This window comes from Phyllostomus hastatus, unplaced genomic scaffold (genome assembly GCF_019186645.2).
Source record: "Phyllostomus hastatus isolate PE091 unplaced genomic scaffold, TTU_PhHast_1.1 phas_contig_62, whole genome shotgun sequence".
Lineage (NCBI taxonomy): Eukaryota > Metazoa > Chordata > Mammalia > Chiroptera > Phyllostomidae > Phyllostomus > Phyllostomus hastatus.
The window spans coordinates 978,485-992,101 of record NW_025333921.1 but is presented as its reverse complement, the minus strand read 5'-3'; the positions used below and the strand labels follow the sequence as shown (position 1 = coordinate 992,101).

Here is a 13,617-nt window from a genome sequence, read left to right as displayed (position 1 = left end):
ATTTGTCTTTCACCGCCTGGCTTATTTTATTTAGCATAATGCTCTCCAGATCCATCCATGCTGTTGCAAAGGGTAGGAGCTCCTTCTTTCTTTCTGCTGCATAAAATTCCATTGTGTAAATGTACCATAGTTTTTTGATCCATTCATTGACTGATGGGCACCTAGGTTACTTCCAACACTTGGCTATTGTTAATTGGGGTGCATAGTTTCTTTTGGATTGGTGTTTCAGGGTTCTTAGGATATAATCCTAGTAGTAGAATTGGTGGGTCAAAAGGCAGATCCATTTTTAGTTTTCTTTGAAAATTCCATAGTGTTTTCCATAGTGGTTATACCAGTCTGCAGTCCTACCAACAGTACACTAGGGTTCCCTTTTCTGCATAACCTCTCCAATACTTGTTGTCTGTTGCTTTGTTTATGATGGCCATTCTGACCAGTGTGAAGTAGTATCTCATTGTGATTTTAATTTGCATCTCTCTGATAGCAAGTGATACTGAGCATCTTTTCATGTGTCTCTGGACCCTCTCTATGGTCTCCTTGGAGAAGTGTCTGTTCAAGTCCTTTGCCCATTTTTAATTGGGTTGTCTGTCTTGCTAGAGTGGAGTTGTGTGAGTTCTTTATACGTTTTGGAGATCAAACCCTTGTCTGAGGTATCATTGGCAAATGTTTTCCCAAACGGTTGGTTCTCTTTTCATTTTAATGCTGTTTTCTTTAGCCATGTAGAAGCTTTTTATTTTGATGAAGTCCCATTTGTTTATTCTTTCCTTTATGTTCCTTGCTCTAGGGGACATATCAGCAAAAATACTGCTATGCGAAATATCTGAGATTTTCCTGCCTATGTTCTCCTCTAGGACTTTAATGGTGTCACGACTTATATTTACATCTTTTATCCACCTCAAATTTATTTTTGTGTATGGTATAAGTTGGTGCTCGAGTTTCTTTTTCTTTCTTCTTTTCTTTTACTATTGAAACTATTACAGATGTCTCCCTTTCCCTCCTCTTTGCCCACCTCCACTCAGTCCCCATGCCCCCTTCCCTCTGGCCATCACCACACTGTCATCTGTGTCTGCAAGTTATGCATATATGTTCTTTGGCTAATTGCTTCACCTTCTTTCATCCACTTACCCTCTCCGCTCTCCCCTCTGACAGCTATCAGTCTGTTCCATGTATTCATGCCTCTGTTTCTATTTTGTTCATCATTTTATTTTGTTCATTAGATTCCACTTACAAGAGAGATCACATGGTATTTTTCTTTCTCTGACTGGCTTACTTCACTTAGCATAATGCTATCCAGGTCCATCCATGCTGTCACAAAAGGTAAGATTTCCTTCTTTTTTATAGCCTTGTAGTATTTCATTTTGTAAATGAGCCACAACTTTTTTTATCCACTCATCTACTGATGGGCTATTTCCGTATCTTGGCTATTGTAAATAACACTGTAATGAAGATAGGGGTGGATACATTCTTTTGAATTAGTGTTTTGAGATTCCTTGGACATTCCCAGAAGTGGGATCAAAGGGAATATACCCTAAGAATATGTGCCCATCGGTTGATGAGCGGGTAAAAAAGCTGTGGTACTTTCACACAACGGATTACTGTACAGCTATAAAAAAGAAGGAATTCCTACTTTTTATGATAGAATGAATGGAACTGGAGAATATTATGCTAAGTGAAATAAGCCAGTCAGTGAAAGACAAATACCATGTGATTCCACTTAAAAGTGAAATTTAAGCCCTGGCTGGCATAGCTCAGTGGATTGAGTGTAGGCTGTGAACCAAAGTGTTGCAGGTTTGATTCCCAGCCAGGGTACATGCCTGGGTTGCAGGCCATAACCCCCAGCAACCGCACATTGATGTTTCTCTCTCTCTCTCTATTTCCCTCCCTTCCCTCTCTAAAAATAAATAAAATCTTTTTTAAAAAGCTATTGGTCGTGCCCCCCCCTTTAAAATAAATAAATAAATAAATAAATAAATAAATAAATAAATAAATAAGAATGAATGAGATTCCTGGCCAAGATGGAGGCATAGGTGGACACATTGTGCCTCCTCACACAACCAAAAGAAAGACAACAGCAAATTTAAATAGAAAAAACAACCAGAACTCACAGAAAATTGAACTGTACGGAAGTCTGACAGCCAAGAAGCTAAAGAAGAAACATTCATCCAGACCAATAGAAGGGGCAGAGACAGGCAGCTGGGGCAGAGAGGACTTGTGGCAAGGCTGTGGCTAGAAGACCAGGGCAGGCAAGGCAGTGTCTGGCAGAGCAGGCAGTCCCACATTTGCATGTGGATAAACCGGGAGGAACAACTAGGGGGTGAGACAGACCAAGCAATCCCTGGTTCCAGCACAGGGAAATAAAGCCTCAAAACCTCTGACTGAAAACACCTGTGGGATTGAGGCAATGGGAGATACTCCCAACCTCACAGGGAAGTTCATTGGAGAGACCCACAGGGTCCTGGAACGTACTCAAACCCACCTACCCAGGAATCAGCACCAGAAGGGCCCAATTTTCTTGTGGGTAGCTGGGGAAGTGACTGAAAGCCAGAGGAGAGCTGAGCTAGCGACATTGTTCCCTCTCAGGCCCCTCCCCCACTGACAGCCTCACAACACAGCGACACCCTGGTGAACACTTAAGGCTCCTCCCCTTACTACAAAACAGATGTGCTAAGACAAAAAATATGGCCCAAGTGAAAAAATAGATGAAAGCTCCAGAAAAAATACAAGTAAGCGACGAAGAGACAGCCAGTCTATCAGGTGCACAGTTCAAAACACTGGTAATCTGGATGCTCACATAAATGGGTGAATATGGTTTCAAAATAGAGGAAAAAATGAAGGCTATGAAAAGTGAAATAAAGGAAAATGTACAGGGAACCAACAGTGACAGGAAGGAAACCGGGGCCCAAATGAGTGATTTGGAACAGAAGGAAGAAAGAAACATTTCTTCAGAACCGAATGAAGAAAGAAGAATTTTAAAAAATGAGGAGAGGCTGAGGAAACTCCAGGACAACTTGAAACATTCCAACATCCAAATCATAGGGGTGCCAGAAGGAGGAGAGGAAGAGCAACAAATTGAAAACTTATTTTAAAAAAATAATGAAGGAGAACTCCAATCTAGCAAAGGAAATAGACTTCCAGGAAGTCCAGGAAGCTCAGAGTCCCAAAGAAGTTGAACCCAAGGAAGCACACACCAAGGCACATCAGAATTGCATTACCCAAGATGAAAGATAAGGAAAAAATCTTAAAGGCAGCAAGAGAAAAGGAGACAGTTACCTACAAAGGAGTTCCCATTAGGCTATCAGTTGATTTCTCAAAAGAAACCTTACAAGCAAGAAGGGGCTGGAAAGAAGTATTTGAAGTCATGAAAAGCAAAGACCTGCATTCAAGATTACTCTATGCAGCAAGGCTATCATTTATAATAGAAGGGCAGATAAAGTACTTCCCAGATAAGGTCAAGTTAAAGGAGTTCATCATCACCAATCCCTTATTATATGAAATATTAAAGGAACTTATCTAAGAAAAAGAAGATCAAAACTGTTTGCACTAAACTGACAACAAACTCACAACTATTAACAACTGAACGTAAAAAAAACAAAGTAAGCAAACAACTAGAACAGGAACAAATCACAGAAATGGAGATCACATGGAGGGTTATCAGCAGGGAGTGGGGAAAATGGGGGAAAGGATACCAGGAATAAGAGGCATAAATGGTAGGTACAAAATAGACAAGAGGAGGGTAAGAACAATATAGGAAATGTAGAAGCTAAAGAACTTAATATACAACCCATGGACATGAACTAAACAGGGGGAATGTGGGTGAGATGGTGTATACAGGGCAGAGGGGAATAATGGGGGCGGGAATTGGACAAGTGTAATAGCATAATCAATAAAATATGTATTTTTAAAAAGTACTTAAAACAGACACATCTGTTTATCAAGGCAACTTACTGTTTCCTAGGTCCAGGGTCAGATGATGGGTTTATGGGTACTCAGTCAATTGTTAGTAAATAATATAAAAAAAAAGAGTGTCATGCATGAAAAAAAAATAAAAATGAATGGACTTATTTATGAATTTTTAAACTACCAAATCTTAGAAGTATTCAAGCAGAGGTAGAATTACTTGTCAGGAATATCACTGTGGGAGTTTCTGTATTAGGTGGGAAATTAGAACTTCAATGTCTCTTCTTGTGTTAATATTCTAAATATAGTGGTTTGAGGACTTTGTGATTTTATATATGTTGAATTTCATTTAACTGGTTTGTCTTCATAAATAGGTAATGATAATTTGTGGCCAATGTTATATACTTCAGCAGCAGTTGAAGTGAATTTGGAAGAGTAGCTGATTTCCAGTGATTTTAACAGACCGGCCCCATATATAGAAGTCTGGTACTCTATTTCAGAAGTGATTGACATCTAGGTACAAAAACATGTAGTTAGCAACCCCTTTGTGTGTTTTCAGAGCATAGAAAAACCTGCTGAGTATATAGGACAGTCTTGTAAGTTCATAAGAGAAGGAATATATAAAATAAATATAAAATTAAGCTTTTATGACAAATAACTCTGTCAAGCACACCTGAAATTTGTATTAACTATTAACCACTTAAAGTTGATTTTTTTCATTATGTTGAAAAATTTTTAAGGTCAGCAATGATTAACAGTTTTTCAATGTGCATTCAATTATTATAAAGATATAAAAACATGCTTCATCATGACAGCATAGAATAATTACTTTTTTAGCATTTGAGTAGAAATCATAAGGGATATTCTTGAAGCTTTTCCCTTAAAGTGCTTGAACATGTTTAGAATAAATTTGTTCTATGCATGGTTCTGGGCCACAAATATCTTCATTACAACGTTTTTGTAAAAATGTATTGTTCTTTTCCATTAAACTTCTGTAACAGACCTTTAATACTCTGTGGTAGATATTTGAAGAGAAGCCTTGGTTTTGAGATAAAACTGCAGTTGCCCTTTTCTCTCGTTTCTTTAGATAAGTGAGCACTAGAAATTATAGATAGCTTTGGCAAGAGTTCAAGGGTTAATGTAGCAGATAAATAAAAGGAATTTTCTGTAAATTGAGATCTGCATTATTTCAGTTGTCTTGTCTTTCCTAACCTAACTCATTTAATTTTAAAAAGTAAATACTTAAATTCTTCCTGACAGTGTGCTCAGCTTTTACTATCGTTTATTACTTCAATTATACTTGATATCACTTAGAACAATCTGCCATTTGGAAATCTCAGTATAGCCTGGAGCTTAGTATTAGATCTGGCTGCTATTGTAACATGTACAGCATATGACATTAATGTATCAAAATTAGATTGGATCATCCCTCCTGGTTAAATTTATTTCACATTTCTTTTGTATTCAGTTAACATAAACCTATTAGGGAAGCTGACACATGGGGAAGGTTGTATAGGAAGGATATTTTTAAAGTATTTTGATTAAAAAATGAAATTATAAAGCCATGGCTTTTCTGAATTGTGTAATCTTTTTTAGTTTTTAAAGATGTCACAAAGCCTAAGTCTTGCATGTATATCATTCGAGTGTGTGTGGTGTAAATAGTAAGAGTTAAAACTTAAAACAATATTTTGATATTTGAGACCTACCATCAAGTATTAAGAGCAATAAGCACATTTAGGTTTATCAGAATAAAAAAGGAATTATTTAATCCACTTAAACCTAAAAAAAGTCTTTATACTGTATTTCTAAAATATAGATTTAGTTGGGCACTATATTTAAAATAATAATAGTTGCCTCCTCCATCTTATAATCATCAAAGCATCTGAGAAGGCATTTCTTGCTTAGTAATATAAATTTCAAAGTTCAGGAATTTACTTTGAATTCTCAAAAACTTAATGATATTCATAGTAATATTCTGGATAAATTGGTATTAGAAACTTTAAAGCATGGATTCTTGGCTTTTTTTTTTTTTTTGGTATTACATACTCTTACTTTGATAGACTCTCAGAAAAATATAGAACATTTTACAAATAACTTTCAAATATTCACAGAGCCCTTGAACTTAGGTTAAGAACTCCATAGTTAAAGGGACAGAAGAAAGCCTTTCATTAATTGAACTTAACTCCTTTCTTTAAATTACACATTTAATGTTTATTCTACCCTTTGGTGTTTAAGCCAAAAAAAGTGCATCTTTCAGAAATAGGAATTGCCTGTATGTTAGCTCATACTAAAAACAAAAATATTAATGACGCTTATCCTAGTTTTTTTCTTTCAGACTTTCCCATCTACAATGTGCATTTATCTGAAAGTAATAGAAAAGCTTGTGAGATACGCCCCAAAGTGGACTCAAATATTTGCAGTAGCAGAATTAATAAATGTGCTAAGATAACCAAATTTTGTATTAAAGTACATGTTTATACAGTAATCTCTGAATAGCACACAAGACTAATGAGTATTAGGTTCATTTTTCTAATAACTTATAGAAATTCAACTTTGTGATGCTTTGCTTTTTATAATTTTAATCACCATAATGCCATCTCTGTGCCAAAAACATCTTTGTAAGCACCACATATATTTAAATAACATACTGTGAGTCTAACAAATCTCAACAAGTGTATTTGGATGAATTTCATAGGCAAAGTTTCATAGGCAAAGAAAACCTGGAAATAAATTTGTCAAACCAAATATAGTCAACTTTCTCATACTCAATAGACGATTACCCAATTTATGAATTGCCTGTTTCTTTTACTTCTCTTCCTGTTGGCCTCTTGAGGCCAGTTCACTCCTCATTAGCACTTCCAGAGAGTGATCAGAGAAACAAGAGGAATCTTAAGTGAGTCACTTTTTAAAAACACTCTTAAACAATTTTTAAAAGGTTTGGTAGTGAAGATTTGGTGGTTGGGCTGTATGTGAATCTTTTTTATCTAAGTTCTGTTTCCTATTTACTATAGACCATTAAAAGTTATCTGGGCTTCTGTATTGTCTCCTGATGTCTTTGAATGTCTGTGTTTCATATGTTGTAAAAAAATGATCAAATGAAATCTTTTAAATGTTTATATTTTTTACCTTTAAAATTTTTTACAGTGTGCTAACAATAGTTGTATAAATGGAGGGATTTTCTAAAGCACTATAAACTATGTTCTTGGTTTTCCAGTTGAGACATTTAGGAAATGATGAAGTACACATTGTTTGGTCAGAGCATACTCGAGACTACAGGAGAGGAATTATTCCTACAGAATTTGGTGATGTCCTTATTGTAATATATCCAATGAGAAATCACATGTTCAGTATCCAGATAATGAAAAAACCGGAGGTAAGAACTTTTTATCTTACATTTTAATAATATATTTTTAGTTCTTTATGGGTTTGTTTCTTTCCTTCTTTCAGAAAGATTAGGCTAGGCATTAATTTATGAAATGGTGGGAAATGAGACAGACTCCAGTAGCTCTGTGAATTGTCTTAGTCTGGTTCAGAAAGACCTAGAACAGGAACAGTAGCAAGAAACTATATTCAAATGGAAGAAGGCTTGATAATGCTAGAGTGGCAGTCCTTTTATGCTAAGCTCATAAAAGTGCTTATGTTTTATTAAAAGGATGATTAATATTTCCTTTAGAACAGGAACATGATTCCTATATTTTTAGTTGATATATCATATTAAGATTACATGAATATTTAGTTGTGTCACTTAATAAATAAGTTCTAAAAACATTTTTTTTATAAAGCCAAGTAGTTCTAGTTGGATGTTTTATACTGTAGGGTTGAAACACACTTGCAGAATTATTTCCTATCAAAATAATAAATGTTTGGTAATATTTTGGTGTCTTTCTTACTTGTTTTTAATTGAATACTTTCAGTTTATAGAAAACTTAATTTTTGACAGTTGATCATGAATCTTAAGAATTTCTTAAGTCAGATTAAGCTTTCTATGTGTGAATTGAAGTTTATGGCCAGGCTTTGTTTTTAGGGTTCATCTAAACCAGAGGTCAGCACACTGTGGCCCACTTTCTATTTTTGTACAACCCACAAGCTAAGAATGCTTTTTACATTTTAATTGGCTTTTCTTTTTTAAAAAAAATTGAAGAATAATATACAGCAGAGACAATATGTGACCACAAGCCTAAAATATTTATTACATTATTCACAGCTCATGTCTTTGCCTTTACCTGCCATTTATACCAACCATAGTCAAATAGAATAACTTTTGAAATTGTCAGTCACCTGATAAAAATGACAATTTATGTGATAGAAGTGTTTCGGGTTGTGTAATAAAGCTGGTATTACACAAAAATAATTAAAAATAATTTGCTGCCTATAAGAATGTATATCTTTCCTGTGTTTACTCAGTGAAGGAAGAGGAATTTACTTCCATAGTTGGATTTTTTTGCACAATTGAGGCTATAAAAATTTGAAAGTTGGTAGGGAATATAAATTATTTAGCCTGTTACATGAAATACACAGTTCTTGTGAATGAAACCTGCAGTCTGTTGATGTTTTTTGTTTACTGTTCTAGTGTGAATTACCCATAGTAGAAAATAATTGAATTTGAATAGTACTTCTACTGAAAAAAGGACTAAGGGTGAAGCAAAAGTACTTCTGTATGCAAACAGTGTTTGTTTTTCCCTACAGCCTTTCACCAATTTTAGTATAAAATTATGTTCTAATTTTTCGTTCAGGTTCCCTTCTTTGGCCCACTTTTTGATGGTGCTATTGTGAATGGAAAGGTCCTACCCATTATGGTTCGAGCAACAGCTATCAATGCAAGCCGTGCTCTGAAATCACTGATTCCATTGTATCAAAACTTGTATCCTTTTTAACAGTATGGTTTCCATTCTAATATATGTCTGCTTTGCAAGGTAAATATTTCTCGTGTTGTTAAGACCTTTGAATTTCTTTTTATTGATATATAGGTGATGGAGTGAGCATTTAGGATAGTTGTTGAATGGTGTAATTTCTTTATACACTTTTAATTCAGTACTTAATTACCATTTGGTTAATTAATTTGAGCCCCACTGTGTGCTAGGCACTCCACTACTCCAGATACAGAGATAACCAACACAGTTCTCAGAAGATACTCGATCTAGGTAAATAAATAAACTATTTTCAGTATATGTGATATATATGCTATAGTAGTTTTGCAGAGTATTCTGGAAGTATATAACAAGGGGCCTCTCTTTTAGCTGGAAGGTGCTGTGGTATCTGGAAACACTTCTGAGAAATGTGAGGATTGAGCCAATCATGAAGGGTGATTGAGTTTATTGGGTGGATGAAATTAAGAGCATTCCAGAAGCAGGGGGAAGCATAGAGATATGGAAGTTTGAGAGAACATGGAGTGTTTAAGAACACGGCTACTGGAGCCAGATTGCCTGCACTCAAATGCTGGCCACCACTTGTAGCCTTGGGCAAATTATTCAACCTCTCTCAGCCTCAATTTTTTTAATGTATAAAATGAGAGTGATAATGATATCTAGCTCATGGTGTTATGAGAACTGAATGAATCAACTTGTGTAAAGCTCTTAGAACAGTGCCTGGAACACAATATACATACAGTTTTAAATTTTACACTGTTTTCTGATATTCCTTTCTAAAATAGGTGTTTTCTTTTACTTTTTCTGTATGATTAAAAACATTTTAATTCTTTTTATTTAATAAATTATGGATTTAAGCTTTACAGGGAAGGCTTTTTAAAATACTTTATGTTCTATTCCACATGAAATGGATTTATCATATGTGTACTGCATGCATATTTTTTGATAAAAATTGGCTTATGCAGTCTGATTTCTATGTAATTTCTCATGTATTCTGACACTGTGAAATGGAATTGTAGGGAGACTGTGACATGTTACACTGATTAAGCTGAATGACATTTATATAGTATTTCTTATTTATGGCAGTTATATCTTCACTTTAAGTTGAAAACTCAGATTTGAAGTGGTCATTGTGGTAAAATACAAGGATTCAGTTTATTAACTTCTTGACTATCTCTAGAGAGGAAACTAATCCTACAAGAAATAATCAGATTATTACCTACTAACTAATTTTATCCACATTGTCAGCTCCACTGAAGCTGTCTTCTTTCTGACCTTTGCTTCTTTACTGTTCACCTGATCCTGGTGGTCATCCTGAGGTTAGTGTCCTCTACAATTTTATTTAAGACACAGTTGAAAGTATGCCTTAAATCTTTTGGGAAAGTGGTAGAGAGAGATTAGATTGTGACACAGAACTCTATTTGCCTCTTGTGTTATACAGCAGGAACTTGAATTATTGAGCAAACACAAACTATTTCTGACCCAAGGTGCAAATAACATTTAAGATGCACACTTTACCAAGAAGTTTTTAAAAATGCAAAATTAAAAGTGTTGGGAATATGGCTTAATTTCCTTTTCCTGTACCTAAGTTCACACTGTTGAGAGCTATTTCATCTTTGCATGTTACACTAGAGGTATGATAATGAGATTTGCAGTTAGAAAATACTGATTTTAACTCACACTCTGCATTATGAGCTTGGCCAAGTCACAGAATCTCTAAACCTCACTTTACTCATCTGTAAAAGACAAGCTAATGCCCGTCTCAGAATTGTTGTGAAGGTTAAATGAGATAATGAATTTGGATGTGCTTAGTAAATGAAGTTACTTTTTTTGTGTGCAGTGATTAATTCTGTTATGTGTAAAGATTATAGTCAATATAAAACAGTGCTACCAACACCATGGAATTGCCTAATTGGATTTTTATGTTTGCTTGGTTGGTAGGTTAATTGATTGAATTGGATTTTCAAGCCTGCTCCATGAAGTTAGTAATAGTTAAATCTTGCTGAGACATTGAATAGATATCACAATGGAAAAAACTCTAAAATGAGAGATAATTTCAGACAAAAACAGTAAACATGAACACTTTCTTTGCACAACAAATATGAGCAGTTTCTATCAGCAAAATCACTATCGAAGCACTCACAGTAAAAGCATTAAATAAGATAGATCAAACAAAATTTTCTTGATTTAGGAGCTTGAATTTAAAGGCTATATGGGAAGTATTTTCCCATACTGTTAAAATATACAATAAAGATACTCCTAGTCTTTGCCAATCTGAAGAACATATAGTCTCTTTTGACAGAGATTTTCCAAGTTCTATATTAACTCTAAATGTTGGGGAAAACTGACATCACAGAGATGGATTACTTGATTTTTAAGTGAAAGTTTATATAACAAATTACAACTAGATGTTTTTTATTTTAAGATATTGAAATATGGATATGTCTTTTAATTTTAAATAACAAATAAATATTTCAGAAATATATTAAATTTTAAAATGTTTTTGACCAATCCAGATAAGAAAAAAAATGTGTTCTAAAACAGATTAATAAAACTTAACAGAAATTACAACAAAAATTGAGATAGAAGTAGGCTTTGAAAACCACCAGAGTTACTACTTTAATCCTCATAAGAAAAGTGAAGGGCTAAAATAATATGTAATAAACTCAATTATATTTGATAATTGTACTGCTGTGTCAGTTATTTTATGCCCAATAAAAATACCCACTAAGATGCCACAGCATAAATTGTGCTATTTATGATCATTAAATATAGTTTAAATTTTATCATTGGAACATCTTCTGTGTCTATGAATCTAATGTTGTTCACTAAATGAGGACAATATTGATTGTCATATGCTGCCCAAATCGATCGTGCTAGCAGCCAGAATTACAGTAATCTGTCAGTATCGATGACTGTCTTTAAAGCTTTGAAACCTCTCCCTCACTTCACTTGTCATTTCTTGCATTGCTTGTACTTGAAAAGCATTTCCTTGCAATCTCTGACTTTGTCAATTAGGTACTTTTTTTGTCTCTAGCTCAATTTGTTGGTTTGAGCATGCAATTACAACTGAAGTAGAACACTGGAGAGGAAGATTAGGCAGATTCTGGGTAACCATTGGACCTGACAGGTATTTCAAGTTGATCTTAGCTATTATTACTGGGGGGGGGGGGGGAGAGGGAGGGAGATTGATTTGGATTTTTGGAGGGAGGTGTTTGTTTGTTTGTTTTTTGTGGCTTTTTTGCAATGGAAATAATAATTCCAAAGCATTAATTTCAGGATCTTAACTATAATGATCTATTTCTTAGATAAACGTTTTAAGCAAATTATTTTGACCCTAGAGATACTATTGTACATATATTAAATATGGTACTCCCATGTATATACTGTTTCTTTTCCTTTTTTAAATTTATTTTTAATCATTTTTTATTGTTACTCTATTGCAGTTGTCCCAGTTTTTCCCCCTTTGTCCTCCTCCACCCAACCCAGACCTCACTCTTACAGTTAATCCCCACACTGTTGTCCATGTCCATGGGTCATTCATACATGTTATTTGTCTATACCCTTTCACTTCCTTCCACCATTATTCCCTTCCTACCTCCCCTTTGCTCACTTTTAGTCTGTTTCATGTTTCCATGCCTGTGGTTCTATTTTGTTCATTAGTTTATTGTTCATTAGATTCCTCTTATAGGTGAGATCATATGATACTTGTCTTTCACTGACTGGTTTATTTCACATAGCATAATATTCTCCAGTTCCATCCATGCTGTTGCAGAAGGTAGGAAATTCTTCTTTCTTTCTGGTATGTAGTATTCAATTGTGTAAATGCACCACAGGTTTTTGATCCATTCATTTGCTGATGGACACTTAGGCTATTTCCAGCACTTGGCTATTGTAAATAGTGCCACTATGAACATTGGGGTGCATAAGTTCTTTTGAATTGGTGACCCAGGATTCTTAGTGTATATTTCCAACAGCAGAATTGCTGGGTAAAAAGGAAGTTCCATTTTTAGTTTTTTGAGGAAATTCCATACTGTTTTCCACGGTGGCTATACCAGTCTGCATTCCCACCAACAGTACACTAGAGTTCCCTTTTCTCTGAATCCTCTTCAGTACTTTTTTGTTGATTTGTTAATGATGGCCATTCTCACAGGTGTGATATCTCATTGTGGTTTTAATTTGTATCTCTCTGATGGCTAGTGATGCTCAGCATCTTTTCATGTGTCTGTGGTCCATCAGTAGGTCCTCCTTGGAGAAGAGTCTATTCAGATACTTTGCCCATTTTTTAGTAGGATTGTTTGTCTTCCTTGTGTCAAGTCATATGAGTTCTTTATACAGGGTCCAGCACAAATAATGCCCTTTTTTTTATTACAGGACTTTTTATTACAAAATCATAAACATGTAATTCCATAGCATAACAATATCACACTCAAGCACACAATATAACATTTTAGGTGAAATATTCAGATTAAAACTATAATTATTATACCCATATTATTACCCTACCAACCACAGTCAAGTAGGCATTACTTCTGCAGGACCTTTTATATTTTGGAGATCAGACCCTTGCCTGATATATCATTGGCAAATATGTTCTCCCGTATACTCGGTTCCCTTTTCATTTTGATGATGATTTCTTTAGCCACGCAGAGTAATCTATAGATTCAACACAATTCCTATTAAAATTGGAATTGGTGTGTGTGTGTGTGTGTGTGTGTGTGTGTGGCAATATACCAATGGCATATTTCACACATCTAGAATAAATATGTCAAAAATTTATATGGAACCAAAAAAGACCCCAAATAATCTCAGCAGTCTTAAGAAAGAAGAACAAAGGAGGCTCACAATGCCCAATATC

The 13,617-nt window shown here is 34.7% G+C and overlaps 1 protein-coding gene across 10 annotated transcripts in view; it reads left to right on the top strand.

The window, feature by feature from the left end:
• Window positions 1-13,617, top strand: part of RALGAPA1 (Ral GTPase activating protein catalytic subunit alpha 1) — a 262,117-nt gene that overhangs the window by 201,683 nt on the left and 46,817 nt on the right. For all 10 annotated transcript variants that reach the window (XM_045848431.1, XM_045848430.1, XM_045848425.1 and 7 more), the window contains 2 exons: window positions 7,109-7,267; window positions 8,628-8,755. In XM_045848431.1, coding sequence (XP_045704387.1) covers window positions 7,109-7,267; window positions 8,628-8,755 — 287 coding nt within the window. The remainder of the gene's footprint in view (window positions 1-7,108; window positions 7,268-8,627; window positions 8,756-13,617) is intronic.